At 38.5% G+C, this 26,071-nt stretch overlaps 1 protein-coding gene, 1 long non-coding RNA gene and 1 pseudogene across 2 annotated transcripts; 2 read left to right on the top strand and 1 right to left on the bottom strand.

The window, feature by feature from the left end:
- The first annotated feature begins 9,102 nt into the window (after positions 1-9,102).
- Positions 9,103-11,064, top strand: LOC112194269 (annotated as a pseudogene).
- An 85-nt stretch (positions 11,065-11,149) lies between these two features.
- On the top strand, positions 11,150-12,875 carry LOC121052355. The gene is made up of 3 exons (XR_005808801.1): positions 11,150-11,623; positions 12,513-12,630; positions 12,731-12,875. It is a non-coding gene; the product is annotated as an uncharacterized LOC121052355 (long non-coding RNA).
- A 9,823-nt stretch (positions 12,876-22,698) lies between these two features.
- On the bottom strand, positions 22,699-25,430 carry LOC112193109. Its single transcript, XM_024333144.2, has 3 exons — positions 25,176-25,430; positions 24,393-24,572; positions 22,699-23,099 (listed from the first exon to the last, which is right to left on the bottom strand). The coding sequence occupies exons 2-3, from the start codon at positions 24,546-24,548 to the stop codon at positions 22,932-22,934; spliced, it is 324 nt and encodes a 107-aa protein (XP_024188912.1). The 5' UTR covers positions 24,549-24,572; positions 25,176-25,430; the 3' UTR covers positions 22,699-22,931.
- Positions 25,431-26,071: the final 641 nt, after the last annotated feature.

The following is a 26,071-nucleotide window of genomic DNA, read 5'->3' as shown; positions in this document are numbered from 1 at the left end:
AGCTCGGGGAGAGGTGAGGGTGACTAGCCTAGTGAGATGGAGATGACCAACAATGAGCACCAAGATAGTCTGGTTGCCCAGATCAATTTCTTGGGTGTGTAGAGCATATTGCTCTTTGCTGAACAATTTTTTTTTTAGCAATCATTGCTAAACTTTTTCTGTTTTTCATGGGTGTTCGCTGAAACTTTTTTCTTTTTTTTTTTGCTGAAGAGTGTTCACTGTGGACCAATCCATTTCATCCAAAGGGTGCTCGCTGGGGACCAACGAGTATCGGCTGAAGGCGTCTGGCTATGAGTGCATGGATGAAACTTTTTGTATCAAATTTTCACAGACAACGCCGAATGTTTATACCTAGATTGGAGGATCTAGATAAAAGCGAGATATAGAGAAAGAGACACACAATGTATGGTGGTTTATCTCCCATTTTGGGAGGAGGCTACATCCACTTCAATATTTCACTATATAACAATACAAGAATTATGTAATGTAATGAATGTCATCTAAGGGGGAGAGAGTCCACTTTTATAGGTGAGGGAGGCTCTCTTCTTTACTTGTTTTCCTATGTGAGATGTAAAGTGCTATTCTAGTGTACAAAAGGTTTTTCATGAAGCATATTGGTGAGACTAGGAGGGTGGCCCCCCGACGAGGTGTTGGTTGACTTTCATCATGAGAAGGTAGCATGGATGTCGGTCTACATGATTCAAGTCTTGGTCGGGTCCCACTATGTCATGTGGGCCCACCAATTGGGTGTCAATTATACTTGGTGACATAGTAATACTAGAGGTATGTACATGCTGTAGGTGTTGCAGTGAGTGTAGAAGTGTATACCTAGTGGATTTTGAATTTATATAAGTGATAATGTTAAGATTAATTCCTTGTTATTTAGTACCATTACTGTGTGCTTAATTTGATTGATGTAATTCTATTATTGATTTATTTCTAGGTTTTACCACTTTCTTTATTTGTTTTCAAATAATTATGCAACCCACTTTTTAATGGATATTATTAGTTAGGGATTCCCTTGATTTGGCTTTTAGGCAGAGCAACATATTGTTTGGGGTGCTATAGCAAAGGAATTCATAATACTCTAGCATTCATATAACACAATCGTTTGAATAGACATTCATTTTCCCTATAAAAAAATGTAGTTAAAAGGCAACTCCAATAGAGCCTATAATCAAAGGTCAAATGCATTTGGGTGTGGCTATCGTTACTTTACTATTTCTTTGTTCACCATACATAATTTCAATGTTAAATTTACTTATCTAACCCATTTCTTTTTTCAGAAATATCTTTGTATGACATATCCAATTAAAAAAAGATTTTTTTTTTTTTTTATACATGAAAATCTCTCATTTAATTTATACCAATAAAAAAATAAAATATATTAAAATTTCCTAACAAAATCATAATCTGATTTACTTCCTTTTTTTTAATTTTCTCTTTCAGTTTCAGTGTTTGTTTATTTCAATTCATGTCAAAAGATTAGTAAGTTAACATCTGTGAGCAATGAAGAAGATAATGATTTTATTTTGTGTTTTAAATCTTTACTTTTGGTGTTCACAAAGGGTATATTGCAAAGATTTTGGTGAAATTAACACTAATGATTTTATGAATTGAATAAATAATTAATGACGAGTAGGGAACAAAAAGACAAAAAAAAAATTGATTTGGGAGGTGAAGATGCAGATTAATGTTATCTAATAAAAAATTAAGTAGCCCTTGTATTTGTTAGTGAGTTGTGACTTGTTGGTAAATTATAATTCGATTTTCATTGACATATATATATGTAAGGGATAGATGTGAATACAAAACCCTTTTTCAAGCGGAGGCCTCCGTGGAATACGGAGCGACCTCGAGAAACGAAACCTAGGTTTCGTGTGTGGCGGCGGTGGGTTTGCGCTCCCCAGACTAGGCAAAGGCGGGACGGCGACGACGTGAGCTCGAAGAGGCGGTGCATCTACAGGTGTCTCAAGCGACGGCGTTGTGTTCTCGTTTCAGGTGTCCACATGCTCCAATCGTGGCTGTTATTTGCTGCGGCGGTTGAGGGTGTGGTTCTAGTTGCGCGGTTAAGCGGATTGGGTCAGGATCTGCAACGTTGGGCGACTTCGTCGGCGTTTGCAGCTTCTGAGAAGGACGGCGGTCTGTGCTTTGGCGGCAGTCTGATCGTGATCGTTTGTCCGACGTTTGCTCTTTCTCTGTAGATCTAGGTTGGGGCCAGGTCTCCTCCCTTGAGGCGATGGCGGAGCTTCGCGGCCGGCCACCAGAGGAATGGACGGAGCATTGCTCTCGGGCTCCGATCTGATCATCCTGAAGGCAGATGGGAAGGAGGGGGTGGTGGGCTGTGGGCCCTGTCGAGTTGGACTGCTACCTAGATGGGCTCACCCTTTCTCTTTCCCTTCTCTTTTGGGCCTGATTTGAATTTGGGCTGATGGTGTGGCAGGTTCTGTTGGTTTTTGCATTTGGTTACAGGACCAATCGTTTCGGATCAAGACAGTCACATGAGTTGGTAATTATCTGGAATAAAATTGGTGTTCTTTTTCAAGCAGCTTATGGATAAGGAATTGTTCATATTTGTTTGCTAGGAAGTGACTTATGTATCAGTTTTCCTTCCATATTCGGATATTAGAAAATTAGTGTACTTATTAATCATTTTGCACTTAGATAATATAGTATTTTAATAGTTTAAATATTCGTAGGGTGAACTAAGAAAATGTTAGGGTGGTAATAGCCACAACTCATGCATTTTTCCCTATATATATATATATATATATATATATATATATATTTAGGGCAACGGAAGACTGATCCACTGATATTAAATCATACGACCTCACTCGGTTAAACTTGAGAGGTCCAAAGGCCCCTCAAATTACAATTCAATGCTCGAATAAAACGACTAAAATCCAAAGCGGAAGCTCCAAAAAGACTAAAATCCTAAAGGAACTGCATAAAACAAAATACAAAATTGAAAAAACTCCCTAAGCCTACACTGCTCTAAAATGGAGCCACTAGTCTGAACATCTTGACGCCTAAGACCTTCTTGGTGTACGTCGCAACATTCAACCCAACCATTGCAGCATTCTAGGAACAAGTACAGGATAAGGAGCAAGACATGCCACCTCCAAAAAAAAACCCAAACCCGAGTCCAACCTAAGTGTTAAAGAAAAAGGGGAACTGACCCAACTAGCCCAGTTCTCCAGACTGCATCTGCAGCCCAGATTGGCTGAGGCCCATAAGCCCACTGCCCAACCCTTTGTCTCCCACGCCCAAGTGGACTGGGTTCTGAACCTTTAGAGAGGTAGCCGCCGCTCATCACCACTCTGGCAGCCGTTTACGGTCTTCCCCATCAAGACAGCTAGAAAGAAAGCTGCTTTGGCTCTAGCTTGGAAGCACTTGCAAACGAGGATGAAGAAGACCCCAATACGAACCTGCCTCGCCTCTGGGCTCTAAGCTCCAACAAAGCACCGACAAGAGCTTCACACCTCCACAGACCTGAGTCGACGCCGCTTCACATTGGCTACACACTGTATGCTAACGATCAAGCAAAACCGCCTCAGATGCGGCTTTAATTCCAAAGCCCGATAGCTCCTATGACAAATAGAAACTAATCCACCACGAGACTACACCACTCCCGCTGTGAAAGAGCGACGCGTGAGTCACCTAAAGCAAACAGAGATCCTGGAATCCCTGCCGCCCTGCTGCCGAAGCCTCTAGGATTTTGGTATGCTCAGCTCCGAGTTCTCTAGAGTGACTTGATTGACATCCTTCACAAATAATGTCCTTTCATTTTTCCCTATAATTTATTTTGTCTCTAGTCTAAGAAAATGATTCTTTTTCTTTGCTCCAATTGCCATACCTATCCATATTGGAGAGAAAAATTTTGGTTTCTATATTTACAGCAAACTTGAAAATTATACAGAATCATCATTTTAGAAGTTTTTATCCGCTTCTAATAGTTTTTCTTCTAAAAATTTATGGGACGTGGGGCTGAGCCTCCCAGTTAGGCCGGGTTCCAAACCCTTTTTCAAAAAAAATTATGGAGATTTAACTTTCCACTTCCTATGATAAAGATATTTAGGGAAGCCGTTGAAGATACAAAGAGTGATCTCATACCATTACTATTAAGCATCAATCGATGAATCGTTCTCTCTATTTTTTTTTCTTCTCTTCGCAACTAGCAAAACTTGAATGCTTTTTATTATAAATTTGAAATCCAGTAATGGAGTCAGCCAAGTACATGGAGATTAGGTGTGCAGCACTACAAGTTTATTAGAACAATTAATGAACGGGGAAATGAAATATCCACAATTAGGCAGAAAGTACTAGAGATGAATCAATAAAGCTCATATATACGTAAATGTGATAACAACTGTTGCCCTTAGTCAAGAATTCCTATAAATTCAATCGAAAGTACTATTGAAAATTATAAATTTCTTGATATACTCCATTGATAATACTTCAAACTTTGAATTGAATTCTCAACCTGCTGACAGCCTCCTGTTCATTAAAATGCAGGCAAAGCATTTACAGATAAGCCTCAATCTAAACCTGCCACTGTTTCTCTTCTGTTAAATCGGTGATCTCTGCCAGATCGACCCAACAGAAACAGAGCCAAGAAATTGAAAGCATTCATTCAAACGCCATTAACGGAGATCAAATGCTTGCAGGCATATCCTACCAATTCATGAACATTCAATATTCATAGCTATAAAACTCCAACAGGAACCCCTTACAGAGTAGAAATGCATGCTGTATATATTTATGAACATTAATTTTCCTCTGCCCTATAAACATTTCTTTGGTTATTCATTGAGAACCATCCATTGAAGTCTTGTACTACGAACACACGGAGAAAAATAAATGTGGGTTTTAAAGCCAGCGCTTCAGTAAATTCCGGTCGTAATATTTTAAAGATCCTGACAATATTTATGTTTTTCAGATTTGCTGGGCAACAATATCTGACATAAGAGACTATGAAAATAATGATACATTTACCACTCGTTAGCGACCGCATTGATACTCCAACTAGATAGCAATTAGTCTGATGATGATGTTTGAAGATAATCACAGTCTCTGTTCAAGGAGATGAACTTGTGTAAGTTTGCAAATGAACACAAAGGATTGCTCGCTATTTTCTTTGGTGGTGGACTTGCTCGCTATTTAGGTCAAGAATAAATATCTTTACATGCACAAATGCACGTGTGGCTTATGTATTCTTGTTACAAAGGAAAATGCAGGCGATATGTGATCTAGTCTTGCCGTCTTGGTTATATTCTTAGCACGTAAAACGGTAATGGAATTGCTCTAGAGGTGGCCATTTCTGCTCTCTCAGTGACTCAGTCTCTCATTATGGAATCTGATTACTTGCTTAGAGGTGATGAATCTGATTAATAAGCAAGAGCTAGCATTCCTCCGATACAGATGGTATCGCTGTTGCTGAAATTCAAACTCTTCTTTCTCCTATGAATAATTCAACGATTCATTGTAAATTGGGTGAAAGAATGTGGTAGCTCATACCATTGCTAAATTTACTGTCCAAAGAGGTGAACTTTTCTTTTAGTTAGAGGAAAGACCATGGCTTATAGATGTCATCTCTAACTCTCTTCCAAAAGAAAATTCTCATGAGTTTTCCACCAACATGTTTGGTCATGCTAGCAAAGTAATTAGGAAATTCACAAAAAAAAAAAAAAATTAGGAAAAATGAATCATTTAGGGTACGGAATGATACACTCTCCCACAAGGACCAAAATATCGAGTTTCGAGGAAATATCGATGGTCTTGGAAACGGAAATTTCGACGGAAATATCGAGGATATATCGATTTCGGTAAATAATCAAGAAAAATGATGGAAATTTGAAGAAAAACATGGAAATTTTAAGTGAAACTTTTAGATATGTTTATTTAATCAATTATCTACTATATTTCATAAGAAAACCTTGAATAAACATTATTACACAGTGAGTTATAGTAATATAATGTAACATAATATATGCTGAGTCGCTAACAATTTTTAAAAATTCACTTTAAACATCTCAGATTTTTTTTTTTTTTTTATGAGTAGAAACCTAATGGGAGACTAAGCCATCAAGCCATATATACATATTTTTTGTACAAATCGAACATTGCCCTTTGAATTACGTGTGTACCTTGGAACCACGTAAAGAACATATTAGATTTAAAATTTTCACTATCTTCATCATCTCTCATTATAAAGCCTAAGTGTATTTTAAAAAATATTCATTAAATGATAACTCGCCCTTATAGTTTTGTGTGTGTGTGTGTGTGTGTGTGTGTATCAACAATATGGTTTAGAGGAAATTAGCTGTGGGTTTTTCTGCTAATAGTTGTTACAAACATTGCTCAGTTTTAGCCATAATTATAATTATTTGTAGGTGTAAGATTTTGAAAATTGTAGAAAATCTAGAAATATTGGTGAATTTTGAAAATTGCAAGTTATCAATAGATTTAGGCATTTAGTAAAGTTTCAGATTCCCCCCCCCCCCCCCCCCCCAAAAAAAAAAAAGGGGGGAAAATAGAATGTATTAATATAAGTTACATGACTTGCATCAATACATGAACTGAAAGGCCAGCGGAGTTGGTTGTGCTGCTTGTGTGCTTCACAGTTAAGCAAGGTTCGAACCTTGCCAACTACTTTGTTGGCTTTTTGAGTGGAATTTATCAGTCAGAATTTTGGAGAATATTCGGGAATATTCTCCAAAATTCCGAATATATCGCGAAATTTCCCGAAATTTCTTTAATTTCGCTCGATACTATATTAGTAAGTAAGGAAAGTTTCGTGACTCCAAAAAAACGATATTTTCGGCGATATTTCGGCGAAAATATCAAAATTTTAGTCCTTGCTCTCCCATATGAAAGTTGTATTTATCCTAATGATACCCAAATTTAGGAAATGATAGAGTAAATCTCAAATTTGCAAACTAAACAATTTTTTTTTTTAACCAAAAAAAAAATTCTTAAATTATAACATGGGTCTCTAACTAATAAAAAGCGTGTAGTATTATAATGAAAAGAGCCATATCGATAAAACTTAAAAAAACAACCTGTTTTAGGGAATCAGAAATTGAGAGATAATCGCTGTGTATTCTCATTGATAATAGGGGCCTCTTTATATAAAGGATTACAATGCATAGAGATAGAATCATACAAGGAAAGAGAATCTCTAGATTCTTCTAATTGAACCCTATTGCCACTAGGTCAAGTAACCTAGAGTTTGGATTAAACACAAAATAGAGATATCCTTAAACACTCCCCCTTGTGTTGTCCAAATGCGGTGCTTCTCTCGTTGCCTTGTTAAAAACCTTGCCGAGTAACAAAAACCCAGTGGGACAAAAATAACCTCGGTCGAAGGGAAAAAAGAGCACAACACACCCTTCACGTTTCGAGGTGAACATGTAGACATCTCCCCATGATGTCTGCGCCTCCCCCTGATGACTACGATCATGGGAGTTCAGATAATTTCCGCAAGCCAATTCTTGCCACATGTTTCTCGAACGTGGATTTGAGTAATGACTTAGTAAACAAGTCTGCCTTACTGTCCTCAGATTGAATCTAGTTCACTTTGATCTCGAGGAGCGTCTGTTGTTGCTGATTATGCTTGGTGTTATTGCTTTTGATGTAGCCTTGCCTCATTTGTTCAAAACAAGCAGCATTATCCTAAATGCTCGTAGGCTCATCTGTGGAAGACTTCAAACCACAATTGCTTCGAACATACGTAATTATGGATCCAATCCATATACATTCACGAACCACTTCTTGAAGAGTAATGATCTCTGCATTGTTCGAAGATATAGCGACTAGGGTCTATTCTGTAGACCTCCAAGATGTCACGGTCTTTTCCCATGGTGAACACTTGACCGGATTGGGAATGACCTTCGTGTGGGTCAAAGAGATACCCAACATCAGCAAAACCTTCCAAAACACATGTTGTTTTGGGATGGGGATAGTGGACGTAGGCCAGTGTTGGCGGCGTACCTGGTGTGTGATGGATCCGAATCCATCATCTCTTTATAGGGATAGAGCAAGCCCATATCAATCCAATGGCGTCGCGTTGGCGCAGAGCTATATCTAGCTAATAAGTTCACAACATATGAGATGTCCGGTTTTGTGCATTGAGCTAGGTACAATAATGCGCTTATTGTACTTAACTAGGGCATTTCTGCCCCTAGCGCATCTTCGTCATCATCCTTCGAACAAAGAGGATCCTTTTCAGGATCAAGACTACGGACGATCATGGGGGTGCTTGAAGGCTTGACCTTATCAAAATGCCTAAGCATCTATCGACATGATGCTCGAGTTCTAAACCGAGACATAATCGTGTTCTCCCAAAATCCTTCATCTCAAACTCGGATTTCAAGTGTTCAGCGGTTTCCCTTAACTCTTTAAGGGCTTCTAATGGAGATCATGTCCAACATGAACCGCGATAGAATCTGAAACTTGTCATAGAAACGCGTGGGCATATCCCTTTCCAATCAAGTAGTCACTTTAGTGAGCGTTTCAACCTCTTTGTAAACGCACTCCATGGTCTAGAGCCACTTGACTTGGGTAAATGAAGTTCTCCATGAACACTACTAGAAATCTATTCATTTACATCACATCATTTAAATCGGTCAGACTTGCACACGATGTAAAAAAGTAAGCTAACGTCGCTTTTGAAAAATACCGATTTAAATGTGTATCATTAACATCAGTTCTTAAAATGACAGATGTTAAAATTTTTGTTTCAAAATTTGCGGGAACCTCAAATTCGTGAACGCGCTAAGTGTTTAATGAATTGAATGGAAGCGGGTTCTAAAACTTAAAATTTTCACACTTAAAAAAAAAAAGCACCCGACCCCAAAACTGAAATAGAAACCCTAAAGTTCGAGCTCCTTTCTCCTCCCAAACTCGAGCTCCTCTCTCCTCACTCGAACTCGCTGCCATTGTTAAACATATCACCTCCTGCATCTACCTTATCGGCTTCTTCGGCATCGAGTTGGTCCAGTCCTTCATCTCTTCGGCATCAACGACACCTGGGAAGACGACAACGAAGACGTCCTCATCGACTCCCGCTGCTGCCCTCCCCCTGCCAAACCCAAATTCATGGACGCTGACCCCGTATTGTGCTCTGAGGAGGACGAGGACATCACCCAGGCCGTTCTAGACGGCGCCGTTCCGTTTTACTCTCTCGAATCGAAGCTCGGGGACAAGAGAGCGGTGGCGATTCGGCGCGAGTGGCTTCAGAGAATGACCGGAGGATTCTATTATGTCAGTTTCAATGAAAGAGTTTGATTCAACTCGGTGGGTGCTCGACTCCAACCAGCTCGGTAAGCTTCTCTCTATCCTCAATCTGTTTGAACTCTTAACTCTGTATTCACATAAAGCCCTTGTGATTATCATTTTGTTTTTCTCTTTCCTTCTTGATTCTAGGTTGGGGCAGATGGGTTTTGCTCTGCTGGGTTTGGAGCTAGTGCTCCTTATGTGTTTTTAATCTTTCGCAATCAATTTCTCACACTTCATAATTACTTTTATATTACATATGAATTTCTGGATTTTTAACAACATTGAAGCTATTTTTGTAAGATTATAGGGATGGTTCTGAGGGTGAAACATGTAAGATACTGTTTGTAGCATTATATCGGACTACAAGCAGAGTAGAGAGAAAAAAAAAGCAGGGATTAAGTTTTGTTTGGTTTGTTACTTTTGCTCTTGTTTTTGCGATTTGCTGTTGTATGTGATATTCTATATCCTTATGGGGTGCTTGCTATGTCTATGTTTGAAATTGATACCATGTGGCATCCTTGTTTGCATTTTGCTTATAAGTCAAAATTCTGAATTCAGGTTTCCTAACACCTATTTGCTCGTTGGTGTTTGCAATGATGCTACCACTCACAAGTTTAAAGGGAAAACTGTTATGACGGAGTCCGAACGGTATGAATCTCTTTGCCATTGCAAGTATGATGATTTCTCTGTTACTTTCTTCTCCCTCCTCCCCCCTCTTAAATTTCACATCCTTTTTCCAGAAAATTTATTTTTGGTTTTGTGGATATTCTTGGGACTATAGTTTAATACATGTATACACACATACATATGTATCTGTGTGTGTGTGTGTGTCAATGAAATTTTCATACCATAGAGTTGTGTAGTCAAGACCATAAACAGTGAGTTTTACTTGTGCAGGTGGGTGGATGAAGTCATTCCTGATGCACCCTGGGTAGTCAACGAAGAATTTCTTGACAAGCATAATATTGACTATATAGCCCATGACTCTCTCCCGTAAGGAAATTTTTTTAAATTTCTCACTTTTCAGCACGAATGTTATGCTGCTTCTTGGTGACTTTTAAGTACTGAAATCATGGATTAACTTAATATTTGTTTCTTTGTTTACTCTTTGCTTCTTTATAAGATATGGTATAACTTAGATCTTATAGATATCGATAGTAGTTGCATATGTTTCACACTTTTTTTTATTATTAGTGACACACTGACCATGCAATTGTTTATACTCTTTGATGAGTCTTGTACAGTTATGCTGATGCTAGTAGGGCTAGAAAGGATGTATATGAATTTGTAAGTTTCACATAATAGTTACGTTTCTTTTGTTTCCATGTCACCTTATACTTTAGCATTTAATTTGTTATTAGGTGCTTCTTTTCTTATAGGTCAAAGCCGTTGGCAGGTTTAAGGAGACAAAAAGAACTGAGGGGATATCGACATCGAACATTATAATGAGGATTGTAAAAGATTATAACCAGTATGTGTTGCGTAACTTGGATCGTGGTATACTAGAAAAGAGCAAACAGTGAGTTTTGTGAAGGCAAGAATTTTGGTTATGTGCTTTATCATTATAGTGAATATCTGACTGTATAATCTCAAATGATTTTGTCTTTTTGTTTTTAATCCACTAAGGAGATGGTAGTTTTTCCATGTCGAAGGAACTTAGCTTGCATGTGATATCAACAGGAAGAACGATTGAGGGTGAACATGAGGTTGAAAAAGTTATAGTAGAAAGTGAAGGAACATCAAGAAAAAGTAGGAGAAAAGGTATGTCCATGTTGTTATTAGTTTAAAAAAAAAAACAAATGGTTTCTTTGTTACTAGTTTTTAAAACCAAAGATTAATTGGTTCTTTTACATGGGAAACGGGAACTTAACTCGACCTCCTACCCTCATTTTCGTTGTTGCAGCTTGGTTCTCCATACAAAGTCCCAGTTTTCTATTGCTCTCTCTCTTCACAAGTTTCTCTCAGAGAATAGGGTATGAATCTTTGCGTCTCTTAACTGAAATAAACCTATGAAAATTAGCTTCTTTCTCGATTGGGGATTAATTTGTCAGGTCATGAAATTGGAGGTGAGGGTTCTGTTTTTCAATTTGACATTTTTCTTGTATGTTTAATCATAGTTTACATGTATGATTGAAACCATTAGAGCAGGACGGAGGCTCAGTACATCACCATGAAAACGTCAGAGTGGTGGGACATAGAACTTCCTGATCCCTTTGGCGACAGCCACGCCATTGCCCAGAACATGAAGCCAGTCATCGTCAAATTGAACTACAACGATCCATTCTCAACCTCCCGCTACGGCGACACCTAAATCGCATCGCCCTCAATCACATTCTAGCAGGTACTTCTCTTTTTTTAATAAGATTTAATTTGGCACTTATGAAACTTAACTTTTGATTTACATCTCAATCGAAACCCAAAATTGAAAACCCAGTTAACTATGATTGGTTTAATTTATTTAGTAGTGATTGATATGTTTGGTTCTTATCATGTTGTGCCACTTTGGATTTCTTGTGATGCATTCAGTCCTACACTTCAAAGAGCACCAGATTAGAATAAAAAAATGAGAAGAATTAATTATGGAAGTTAGTTCCATTATAATTGGTATCGGACAGTATCACCAAGTTGTTGGAAGGTTCAAGGATAACTACATTTTGCATTCCTTTGATAGTTGGTGACATTTTCATTCCTTATATTTGTGTTTGTTGTTTTTGCTTTTCATACATCCCTAGATAAGTGTTATATCCATGTGTGTTGTTTACCCGAAGATATTGAGGAGCTTATATTTTCATGTTTCATGCTAGGAACATGTCTTTTATACGTTTGTACTATTTTCATGGTTTAGAAGAAATGGACAGATTAGTTTTGGTGGATTTTAATATTGGTATATACTTTAACCCTATGAAATTAATTGCATCATTCTTCTTTGCCAGCTGGTTTTCATTATTTAGATGTCCCTATTTGGACTTGTTCCTTGCATTGGGTGTTCTTAACAATTAGTTATTGCTGCGATTGTGGTGGCTAGTTCAGAGGATGCACTTTTGTCTTGCTCCCTTATGCCACTTTTATCTTCTATAACTGAGATTGACCGAGTATGCAAGTGATGTGGGATTCTGCAGTCGCATATTTGGATACCTTCCTAGTCCTTAGTTATGAGTGTAGAAGTCCTTTATGTTCTACTTTCTGTATCTACTATGTCAATATAATCCACTGATATCTTAGAGTTGAAGGTCTATCCAGAAGCGACACACCTAATAATTCCATGGTTTTGAGAGGCCAATCATCTATGATGTCCACGCACAACCCCATTTCGTGGACAGCACTGCTGGAAGCTGTGACCTCTAGATGGTATGAATAAACCTTTTCCATCTTTGTACATTTTCTGAAGGATAAGTTGAAGATTGAACAACGTCTGTGATTGTCGATTCGTTTATTCTTTCAATTTTAGACTGTTAGTAGGGAAATTCAGAAGATTTTGACAAAGAGGGCAGCCAAGTTCAATATTGCAATGGATAATGTAGTTGGTTGCTAATATGTTTATGGACTAGCCTTTGTAGGTTTTGGGGTTTTATTTTGTGAATTATGTAGAATCATGAATGAGTATGAGAAAATTAATGGAAAGCCCCAATTTTTGGATGATGAGAAATATATTTCTTTTCACACTAGCAGCTAGATGATTATTTTGCACATCATGCTTGTCAAAATGAACTAATGTATATAAATGCATAACAAAACAGTAATGTCAAAGAGAACGATGTCAATTCAGAGATTAGAAATCAGTACCAAAATAAAAATCGATGTCTCATGATTATCAACGTATCGAAATGTCACCTCAAAATCGATGTACACAAAACCAATGCACATCGATATCTAAACACCAAACTGTTATCTATTGTCAACGTACAAATCAGTTACTATAAAGTAAACCGATTTACCATGAAATACAGGACATCGGTTTTGAAAAACAGAAGTGATGTCTACAACGAACTAACACATCATTCTTAATAGATTAACCGATGTTGCCTAAAGGCACATACATCGTTCTCAAGAAAATAAGGTGGCAAGATGCAGGTAAAAATGGACACGAACAAACAAAATTTTTTGGAGACTGATGTCTACAAGAGTATTAGACATCATTTCTGAAATTGTAATCGATTTAAATGTTCACGTAGGTATTGTTCAAGCTATACTTTATTAAGCATAAAATGTGAAAATATGAAGAATTAAATGCAGTTAACATACAAAATTATGATGATTATAATGATTATACATCGATTTGTTTTTTAGAATCGATGTTGGTTGTTGTCTGGGACATCGGTTAAAAACGCACTTATACTGATGTCCATATCTTTTACATCAGCCACAAAGACATCGGTCAAAATTTAGTTTTACATCGGTTCTGGACTGATGTAAATGAACAGAATTCTAGTAGTGGAACCTTCATGTATATTCTGTTTCTAGATCCCTATAGAGATACGTAGTGACCACATTTGTAAGCTGCATGTTCAGTTGTTCGGAAACTACCAAACTGACAGGGTAGTGGAGTGCAATGACATCCATTACGAGAGAATATGTCTCATCGTAGTCGATTCCAGGGCGTTTTGTGAGAAGCCTTGCGCCATAAGGCGAGATTACCATCTCTTTTTCTCATCACGCTTTCTAACGAAGACCCATTAGTCAATAGGTTTTATGTCAGGAGGTGTTAGCATCTCTAGCTCGAAAACCTTCCTCTTCGTTAGAGAATCCATCTTAACCTAGATCGCATCTTTCCACTTAGGCCAAATTTCTCTATGTTGCCGGAAAGATACTCATGAGACGGATTTTGAGTCTTGATGATCAAAGGATTGGAATGTGCCAAAGTATCCTTCGAACCCACGGGCCTCCCACGCATCCTAGCTGGGGCCATGGCCTGTAACGCCAGAGTGCCACTCTCTTTGGCGTTGACGCCATGCCTACCTCCATGTAGGGTGGCGCTATGTCCTCACGTAGGGACGTTCTTCCTTGCAGGCATGTTTACAGCATATTTGTATGACCTCGTCACTTTAACAGGGATCGAGTTGAGACATAGTGGGGACAGGCCACGATAATCCCTGTCGTTCCTGTTGAACATCCGTGTTCTTATCTCCCCCTAACGATAGGAAGACTGTCTCATCAAAGTGACAACCCGCAAATCTAGCGGTAATGAGATCGCCTTGCAAGGGCATTAAGTGGCGGACGACTGTTGGAGTCTCAAATCCAACTAAGTGGCCCATTCGTCTGTAAGGACCTGTCATAGTGCGCTGTGGCAGCGCAATGGGCACATAAATGGCTCACTCAAATGTGCGTAAGTACAAAATACGTGTACCCAGTCACTAGCTGTAACACAGAGGTATATTGAATGGCGGTAGGTCGTAGACGAATTAGCATAGTTGCATGCGATATTGCATCACCCCAAGCGGATATAAGAAGATTGGCGCGCATTACCAATGTCCGGACTATCATCGTAGTCGTTTCCGGAAGACCATTTGGGTGTGTACATGAGAATGTGATGTCCAACATCAGTCCCATTGCAATATCCATCAAAAGGCTTTCGATGTAAACTCTCTAGCATAGTCAAATCCAATTGACTGAATAGGATGATCTGGGGAGTGAGCCCATTGTCATATGATATGTGCTAGGAGTGTAGCATAAGCAGCATTTATATGTGGACAATGGCACAACACGTGACCAGCGTGTTTGCGTGTCAACCAATATCATGAGATATTTAAACGTCCGCAAGTTGGTTGAACTAGTCCACAGAATCCCTAAGGATTCTATGTAAGAACATAATGAGTATTTTCATATCCTTTGCGTAGGACGGTCTCAGTCCTAATTTCCCGAAGGAACTGGCTTTGCAAAATGAGCGAGAGGCCTTAGAAGCAACCGATGAGGATTTTGGTTGGGCCTGAGCGTCTGTAGCACTATTAGAAGCAAAATGTGTGACTACATCTCCCATCATGGCGTTGGAGCCATGGCGTCATGGCCACTAGGAGGAACAACCATGGCGTTATGCTGATGGTTGGCGCCTTTTATGGCGTCATCAGATTCTTGCTTTGCTTTGCTCAAAAGGATGGATGTCCGTGTGAAGTATTTAGTAGACGGATCATCATGTCATGACTAGGATGATCTATCCTGTCGTGACAAAGCCAATATGTGTCTAAATCTAAGAGATCTTCTCTCATAACTTTTATTGGATTAATAGCTTGAATAGTGACATAGAGTCCACTAGAGAGACACATAAACTTCTCTAAGATGCATCTTTGTTCGCAATCATTAGAGGTATTGCAAAGGAACTCATTTCCGTTCTCTACATGCATTTTCGCATGGAATTTGTTGGCTATTCATAGGGTACGTATTGCCCTAAGAGCGTAGAGAGTTTCTGTGACAGCTGTAATCAAGGTGCCATTTGGCAAGTGGAACTTGGGCTATTCCATGTCCTTGAATTAATACTGATGGCCCAGCCATTGTAGTCACAAAGTCATATGCTCAGAATCAAAATTGAGTCATAAAGAAAAGGACTCGAAATTTTATTCATAAGCCAACAAAGTACATCATTGTCTCTTAACCATTAGGAGAATCTAATCCAATGGCATTTACTACAAAGTATATGGCAATTGCCTATTACATCTCTTGGAAAAATAAAGACTTAAACAGAATTGGCGATCTATTGATCCCAGCCAGATTTGTAGTCTTCAACCCTTCACTCTAGATCATCTTCTTGATCTTCTTGTTCCACATAGTGAGCTTCTCTTGCTTCACAATATGGTTTGTAGGTGGTGACAATTTCTTCACGAGCTCTACAAATGTGTGCCCAATGATCAGACACTCCACATCGAGAACAGACATCTCTTTGCTCAAACTCCATTGATTAAGGCGCTTTGAAAGCGTCATTTGGATGGCTCTTAGTGTTGGTGGCGCCACCAACATGGCTAGAGGAGTTGCCACCCTCTCTCTTTCCATGTTGACCTCTTTGGTTCCGTGTTCGCCTATTTGGGCGATTACCTTCCCAAGTAGAGCGATTATATGGACTAGAATGTCAAGAAGTATCCCTAAGATTAGGGTTTCGCTCTTAGCGCCCTCTCTTTAGGGCGCGACTATAATTGGATTCCAGAATATGCTCTGCTCCCACGGATCTCGAATTATAGTTCTTCACAAGGATGTTGTCATGCTTTTCAGCGACATTCATAGCTCCAATGAGCTCATGAAACCTTGTGATCGATTCGATAGTTCTTAGTAACCATAAATGCAGAGACGGGGAAGGTAGGGAGAGACTTCTCAATCAACATCGCATCTGTGATCTCTTTACCACAGAATTCCATTAAGGATTTAATGTGAAGTGCTTCTGAGTTATAGTCAATAACTGACTTGAAATCACAGAAGCGGAGGCTATGCCATCTTACTTCTAGGTCAGGAAGCAAGGAATTACGGACATTGCCAAATCTTTCTTCGTGTGAGACCCACAGCCTTCTGGGGTCTTCTTCGTTCATAAACTCGTACTGGAGCGAATCATCCATATGGTGAGTCATTAGGATGATGGCTTTCGCCTTATTTGCCTCTAAGGCTGCTCTATTTGGTTCCAAAGCTTGAGCTTGCTCAACAGTTAGCACGTCCTGGCTAGGCTCGAGAATCGTATTCAAGATTCCATCGGCCTTGAGATGCTGGCGGATCTCACGAACCCATCTGTGATATTCAGAGCCAGTTGTTCCCAATGGAGCAAAGTCCAATTTGTTCAGGTTACTCATCCCGAAAGAGAACACGAAAAGGGTTAGTTTCAGAGCGGAAAAAGCTACCACGAAAAACTATTAAATTTCTGAGCGTAGTCGCTTCTAAGAAATTAGGAATTTTCTAAGCGTAGTCGCTTCCAAGAAAATCCGATTCCAAGAGGGGTTTTGGATTAGATCGAAACAACGATGTATGTGCTCGATCGTTTTCTTCTCAACAAACTCTAAGTTTGGAAGACTCTACAAGCTCCAAGCTTGGAGTGAGCATGAACCCCCATAGTTCGGCTTTTGGTCTCCCCTATGTAGAGAAAGGGGGGTAGAAGAAGGGATGTTGGAAGTCCCCGAGAAAAGAAGAAGAAATTGAAAAAAAAAACTTCAAAAACGGGAACTTTTAGAAAAGTTTACCGGAAATTTTGACCAGAAAAATATCGCGTCGAAAGCTACTGTAGCTGCTGGGAACGCCGCCGGAAGTTACTGTAGCTGCCGGAAAGTCGCAGGAAAGTGACCGGAAAAGTCGCCGGAAAAGTGTTGACCGGGGGTTGACAGGCGTTGACTGGTGCTGACATGGCAGTAGTCCGTGCTGACGCGGCAAGCAGACAGGATGCTGACGCGGCTGAGCGGCTTGGCGGCTTGGGTGATGCACGTGGGCTCCTCTGGGGCCTGCTACACGTGGGCTCAACTTGGGCTGCAAAAGGTGGGCTTGGGCTGCAGCAGGTTCTTCTCCCTTTTTTTTTTTTTCTTTTTCTGCCGGTTCAGGTTATTTGGACGCCAGTGGTCGGTTCGGTTGAATTTTGGCCGGTTCCGATGGTGATTTTTCAGATTCCGGATTCTGGGGACGAGGTGCAGTTACTGACAAAAGGTGGCCGTGAATGGTGGACGGGAAGATGGCGAACCGCACAGGAGATCTTTGGATTTTCTTGGGAGGCCGGTTTGAACATTTCCGGTGGCCGGTTCAGATTGATTCCGGCCAGTTTTTGGGGTGGTGCCGCCGATTCTGGGTTCCTGGGATTGAGAGCTTCAAGGTAGGCGGCGGTGGTTTCTGGGATTTTAGGATCTCAGCTGGTTAGGACTTCGTGCTGATAACGTGTTTTAGGGAATCAGAAATTGAGAGATAATCGCTGTGTATTCTCATTGATAATAGGGGCCTTTTTATATAGAGGATTACAATGCATAGAGATAGAATCATACAAGGAAAGAGAATCTCTAGATTCTTCTAATTGAACCCTATTATCACTAGGTCAAGTAACCTAGAGTTTGAATTAAACACAAAATAGAGATATCCTTAAACACAACCTAGATTTTTCTGAAATAAAAAGGGAAATTGTTCGAAGGTTTGAGACCTAGCCAGCAGGTGGGTAGGGTTGAATCAACAAATTTGATCTTAATTACTTTTCACTCAGAGTCGGTGCCTCAGTGCTTCCTATATGGGGACTATCTGGCTAATCATAAAACTGGTCACTTGCTTAGGCTTGAATTGAAATGTCCATCTTATTTGGCTCTCTTTAAATTAAGCAGCACATGGAATGAAAATTTTGAAGGGGTATTAATGAACCTTCATATAAGGATCGAAGGCTACAGATTATCGGCCATGATTAATTCTTTCCAACCATATATTGAGCCAATATATTGCTCACTTTCCCTGAGAACTCCCTTTGATTTTGATTGAGGCTTATGGTTTTAAATTTACACGTGTAATGTTTTTTTTCAAGGGACTGATAACAGTTGACATAACTACAAGACATGCTCATGGCTATCCGGTATTCAAAAGCACTTCTAGTCGAACTGGTCAGAAACAGTTTCGAGTACATCCTTGAGTTACAGAAGCACTCTTTGGTGCTTCCAAATCCATTTACCGGAGACATGTCTAGTATAACAGCTATGAACAACATCGCTTCCTACACAAGAACAACCAACAAGCTCTAAAATCATTTTGAGGCTCATACATAATCAGAGGACGGGTACAGTTACACCATTTAAGGAAGATATGTGCCAGACATAAATATGAAAACAAGTCTATAGCTACATATGAAGGACAAAGTTGAATGCAAAATTACTTGCATATGACGCATTAAGTGTCATTGGTTCGCATTGCATGAACTATTGTCAGGATAGGTAGATCTGTCCGTCTCCTCTACTAATTTATAAAGGCCTCAACTTGCAAACAAGGCAAACATGATCTGGCTCGAGAGTGAATATTCCCCCTTAAAAAAAAACCCAACAAACAAACAACTAAACTAAAGAGCAGCGAGAAATGATGAAAGAGGAAGTTTAGTTCTCTCAACTACCTTGCCATTAGTCCTACTATTGTCCCAGAAATCAGCACAGCAGGCACAGCATTCAAACTTTTGGCATTCATTAGTGAGGACTGAGGACCGAGGACTGAAGAGTCATCAAAGCAAAGCCAGCACGAAAATCATTATAGCCTTTTTCACCACAAATATTGAGTAAAGCCTTCACCTCATGCACCTTCAAGTGCAGAACTACCATAATCTCAGATAGAAGCCAGTAAGAGTGAACAGTGCTTCACCTTTCAAATGCCTAACATCAAAACACAAGTTTTGAACAACATAAGGGCATGAATCTCTGGTTCTAATAGCTTGTAATTGCCACTCGCCCCGCAATTTCAAGAAATTGGTCCTGGAATATAGTACCCTGTGATTTCCACTCGCCCATGCACGTACTGACGACATTAACTCTGTTACATCAAAACAAATCTGTGAACTAAATCCTAAGCAGACAAGTTTTGAACAACATAAGGGCATGAATCTCTGGTTCTAATAGCTTGTAATTGCTACTTGCCCCGCAATTTCAAGAAATTGGTCCTGGAATCTAATAGCTTGTAATTGCCACTTGCCCCGCAATTTCAAGAAATTGGTCCTGGAATATAGTACCCTCTGATTTCCACTCGCCCATGCACGTACTGACAGCATTAACTCTGTTTAATTGTGCTTGATTGTGTACAGGAAAAAGCAACTTGTGATTGCCACTATACCTCGTAATTTATGAACGTGGGTTCTCATTTCTGATATACAGCAGCAATATCGCCGGTGAAACTATTAACTTTGACAGTAGCTTGAGCTTGACTCATGACTTAAAAGTCAAGCAAAACTTCAAGCTTGTTTTGTTTGACATAGAGGTAAAGGGTAAGCTTGGAAGGAAGTATTCAAGTCAAGCTGGAGTAAGTACCCAAGCTCAGGCTTGACAGATTTAAGTTAAATCAAGTCTCGATAACTTGATGCTCCATCTTTAACTCAATTTGGCACAGTCAAATTTCAGGTCCAGAGGCAAGCTCATATTTGGCAGATTGAAGTTAAACCAACATTAAATATCTTCTTACTCGACTGTAACTTGATTTCTTACACCCTTAACCTAAGGTTGAAAGTAAATAAGCTGCTTTAATTTAATTCACTAGCATACCTTCACACATAACCATCAGAAATCAGCTAGTATAATCAGGCTTAATCTGGAAACTAGCTTTCCAATAACAGTATCTTACTTCCACAATCCCTGCAGAGAAATCATTCATGTTACATTAAGCTACCATGTAGTACACAGATCTGAGGAAAAAACCTTGAACTTTCCAGACCAGTAGAATCATGAAGTTTTGGAAAGAACACATTGTGGAGTCAAGTACCCGGATTGAAATACTCTAAATGTCTAGATTCCTACCAAAATAACAAATGAACTTTAATTCAACAGCAGAGATGCCAGAGAAGTCTGGAAATTAAAACTTTATGACCAATTCTGTAAGAAATAGGGACTATTTTATGATATAACTACTAGAGAAGATGGGTTGAGTAACTAAATTGACTTGCTTTTATTAACCAAAAAAAAAAAAAGTTGACGCACTTTTTGACTAAAAAAAACACCAAATTGAGTTACCAAAATATACAAAATACTCAGAGTATTAGTACTTTCGTGACTCCAGCCTGCACGGTAAGAATGGACAAGAATGCTAGACGGTTGGGAAATAATCAATACCTAACAGAGCCAGCTATATTAAAATAATTATGTTTGAGTTGTATTATATAGCTTCCCATCTGGCATGGCTCGGTCCTTTTATGGCAGATACTCAGACACGACTCCTCTTTCTATATTTTCAGAGAATTACCTGGTTGCCCAATCATGAATACATGAAGGAAAGGAAACCAAAGAAGGTAAGAAAGGTCTAGCATCCACCATGAATGATGTTTGCAAAAATAGTCCTAAGAAGTTAAAGCACTGTCTCATTTAAGTATTTCCACACATAACTATAAATTGAAATATCAGACATAGTAAATTCATACTGCAGTGTTCATATTTAGGTGTTGAGAAATGGAAATGTTGAATCTTACAGAAGGCTAACAGCATCATGCATATGTAAAACCTAGCAGTATGGCTGTTAAACTGATGCAGGAGCAACAAGATAATAAATATTTAAGAGTACTGAAGCAGCACTGTGGTTACAAAGTTTGGGTGCTTATATATCTGGTAATGCTATCTTTAGAATATTCAACATCCATAGGGTGTATAGGCCTGCGCTCCTAACTATGACTTTATACCTTATCAACATCTGTTGTGTATAGATTATGCCTCTAGTTATTTTGTTTCCCTGTCCATCTCCATAGTCAATAATTTTATATGAGGAACTAATGAACTCAATTACCAACTTAAAATCAACTATCACCAAAGTGTGCCTTCAACTCATTAGGCTCCTGACTCGTTATGCAACCATGTTTGTTCATCAAAATATTAATCCAAACATCAATCTCAATGGACTTCACACAATTAACACATGAGACGAAGGGCACAGTGAATAATCCAGGGTGGACATTCACTGTGCAAATTCATAAATCCCTCCCGACTGTTCTCTTTATTTTAACGACTATATTGAGATCACATACTTATTTCTCAATACATAGAAAATTAGAAATCCTCCAAACACACTTTGCATATCCGGGCTCAAACATTGTGCCCCTGCCAATCCTAAATATTTAAGATGTAGGAGACACTAGCAAATACCTAGGGAACTACAGATAGTAGGTTCGAACCCCAGACCACAGGAGAGCAAACTATTGTCCTCACCATTCCTACTAATCCCTCATCGTTATATTGAGAGGACATAATCGCTGGGAATATGAAAGGTCAAGCTGTTCAGAAGTGTTATTGTCTTATTGATATAATAAACAGAAACACTGAACAGGTTCAGGCTAGGAAAACAACCATTGGGTTCTCCTAACTGACAAACCCTTAATCAATTATAACTCAATGCAGAAACACAGTAAGTTATAAGTCAGCTTTGTAGTCTGGTCAAGGTCTTGGGTCTTGGTGAAAAACTGAAAACCAATTTACTGGGAATGACAAAGATGAGCAATACAAACTTCCCATGTTCAGCATCTCGGAAATTCTTTATCTGTAACCTTGAAGTTACTTGTGAAATGAGATTCTCTTTATCTGATGTAAGTTCTATTTACTTGTAAACTCAGATCCATCCTTTTGATGTTAAAGTGTTGAAGTAATAGGTAACTATATGATGTTCAAAGAAACATTAAAAATAAAAATAAAAGAAAATCTGTGCATTTAGTGGAGAACACATTTGAACCTTGGTTTTCATTTCAGACCACCATACCATCTACTCAATGATATCACCAACCTATGAACAACAGCATACCATGATCCACCATTTTAGCGAAGCATCAAATAACTTTACTACCAGTGACTGCTGCAATACATATATTCACTAGAAAGGCAAAAGACTAAGACATGAACTTCACACATCCAGAACATATTGAGAAGAGTGTTTGATATTGTATTCTGGCATTCAAGCATTCAAGGATATGTTTCAGATGAAGCTAAGTAGCTTAGTAAAAAGAATTTTGTTGTGCCTACTTACAGATACATATATTGATGTTTAACGCGTATGATCCATGACTAATCCTCCAAGAGTGCATGCCGTTCGAGGTCAGAAAGAAGTTCGGTCAAAGGTGTTGCAGTGCCATTGACAACCTCACTTTCACCTCTACATTGTAGTAACTGTTCTCGAAGACTCCGCACAAGCTCATTAAGTTTCTGTATATTTTTCTCTTGAGAGAGTATAATCTGTAAAAAGTTAAAAGCCAATGACATTAATGAACATATTTGCCAGGTTGAAGCTGCAATATACCATATATTATGCACTAAGGCAACTAGGCCATATTTTGTTCTTGCAGAAACATATACACAAATGCTGCTCTTCCTGTTCCCATTAGAAACTGAAATATGTAATGCACTTGTTACTATTTCATTCATCCATGAAATGTTAATTACACTTCTCATTAGTAAGAGTGGGAAGAGAAGGGTTGTATCACTTATTTTCTCTACTAAATGTAATCTGATCCTAAGGTTCTGGTTACAGTCACCAACTTGGATACTAAAGATGATATGGTATAAGGATATTTGACTCATTAGAAAAACGAAGCCATTATCCAGAAATATAATGAAAGACAGAAAACACTAGGTGAACGACCAAATTGGAGAATGAATCAAGCGAATACGAATATAGATACAATTTTTTTTTTCTCGCGAGATGTGAATTAGCCCAAGCCACCGTCATAAGGCAGAGATTTTTTTGTTTGGATATGCATTGTATAGATAAATTGTGTCAATGGGAGAAGCATTATTCAATATATGGAAGCTAAGAAAATAAAAGAGATGAACTTTTAAGAGCGAGATACAAGATAAGTTCAAAATATATATATTTCTGTATTTCGTCCTTTATAAAATTCTGACAGCACACCATGCAATATATTAGAAAGAGAAAAAAATGAATCACACGCATCACTTTTGTGGGTGCGAACATAATAATTTCTGGTTGACCATGTTCCCTAATACCAGTGGGAACTGGGAAACACCATGGATCTTGAGGTCATTGATGGCTACATTCTTAATGTTCACAGGGCCTCAGAGGATCAACTAAAGGTCTCATATCTGAATTGTTCATGTGTCATTTGTAGAGATTACTTTCTTTGAACAAGAATTAAAAGCAAGGTTATCATGTACTAAAGAGGGAAATGTGAACAAGTGGTTCTGTTCTGATTACCACTGAAATTAGAAGTGAGAAGAAGACCCACAAAACCCTAACAACAATTTTCTGTTTTTGTTTTGTATAATACCATACATTTATTGGGCTGTTCACATGTTGGTCAATCCCACAGGTCCAGGACAACTCAAGTGTTGATCCCACAGGTCACATACAGCATAAACTTTGAATTTAAAAGATTTTTTTTTTCCCGGCCAGAATAGCCCAGTTATTGCTAATATTTCTTAAATCTCCTAAAGTCACTAACACTGAAACAAATTTCAATAGGCAAACACAAAAAAGGGCATAAATACCAGGCAGAGAAAAGAAGTCACCTTTTCTTTCACAGCTTCTTCCCTTTCAGATATATATTGCTGTTTCTTTGAAGGGTTTGGACTCGGCTCATCATTCCCATATTGTTGCTTCCATTCTAACTGTGATGTAAACACAATTAACAGGAGGAGACAAACCAGTACCCAGGGTCTTGACATGGTCAGAAGGAGCGGTCACCAAATCTGTCACACATTGACAAATTAGCATAGGAACAATCCTATAACCTTATCTTCATGAAATCAGAAGCCAGAGCCAAAAGAACAGAAATGACTTTTTTTTTTTTTGAGAAGTTATCAACTCTGTAACTACACAATTATGTGCTGATTTTATTATTAGGACTGACCGAAAAGATCCCAACTTGATTTTCATCCATCTTGATAAATACTGACTGAAATGAGTAGTTGGTACTAGAGAAAAAATAGTATTTCTTTTTGGCAATTGGGTGCATATAAAAAAACAAAAATAAAAAACCCAAAAACTTTCATCCCTAACATCTTAATGCTTCATCAAGAACTCAAAAATCTCGGACCTTTAATTCCTAACTACGCAAAAGTAATATCAACACAAGTACTAATACAGAAACTCATGGAGTTGGGAACTTTTGGATTAATTTTCTGCTGCCCACATTTTCCTCACTAACCAAACACAACCCCTAATCCCAATCCAAGGCACTACGAATAAATCTTCAAAACAACTAACTAGAAGAGTAAAGTGTAACCGAAATGATAATCCCAGAAGAGAAATAACAAAGGAGAGAGAGGGTGATGAGGTTTAGTGAAACTCACAGATCTGAGCTGAAGAAGAAGAAGAAGGGCATGTCTCAGTGTTACTCAACTGTTCAAGTCTGGAAGAAAACAGAGAGTAAAGTGCAGAGATGGCCTTATGTTGGTTGGGCCATTAACGCGTCTTTCACTTTGTTGGGTTCTTGAATTAGAAGAAAGACTCAACTATACCATAACCTTTTCTTCTCTCTCTCTCTTTCTGATATGCATTTAACAATGGTTTTGGCTTCCCATTTCACTTCTTAAATTCTTGTTTATTGGGATGATCATTATATATGATTAAGATTTGAGAGTCCTCGATCTTTTGCAATTTGGTCGTTCAGTTTTCTAAAAATTTTCATTTCACCATCTAAAATTAAAAATTTTGATATTCATAACTTCTGTTTTTTATAGTCGACATCAATAATAACACATATGTTTCTTTAAATAAAGCTAATGGTATTTATAACTTGGAATTTAAACACTTTCAAAAAATAAAACTTAATTGATACGGTAATATTTGTCTCCACAATAGCATAGTAAATGTTAAAGAGAGCAATCAAGATGAATAAACCACATAGCTCTCTATCTCTTATGATTTTATAGGGTTTGTGAGTTTGTGACTTTTTGTATTTCTAATTAAAGAAATGTCTGTTGATGTGTTGTATTCTTTATCATCTGTTGTTAGTCTGCACGGTATTTATGAGCGACATACTGGAGGTGTGGTTGTTTGGTAGTGTGGTTCAGTGTCAAATCATCGAGCAAGTCAATTCTTAGTGCAATTTCCGATAATGAGATTAAGGGACAAGATTCTTGATAACAACCCTCTCAATTCTTTGAAGGTTTGCGTGTTACACCCCATACCTTATGTTTTGAGGTTTGAGAAGGTAGTGCGCGTTGTTGGAGTTACTTTCGACAAA

This window comes from Rosa chinensis, chromosome 3, assembly GCF_002994745.2.
Source record: "Rosa chinensis cultivar Old Blush chromosome 3, RchiOBHm-V2, whole genome shotgun sequence".
NCBI lineage: Eukaryota > Viridiplantae > Streptophyta > Magnoliopsida > Rosales > Rosaceae > Rosa > Rosa chinensis.
Note: the sequence above shows the minus strand (reverse complement) of the source record. Positions and strands in the feature narration are given on the sequence as shown.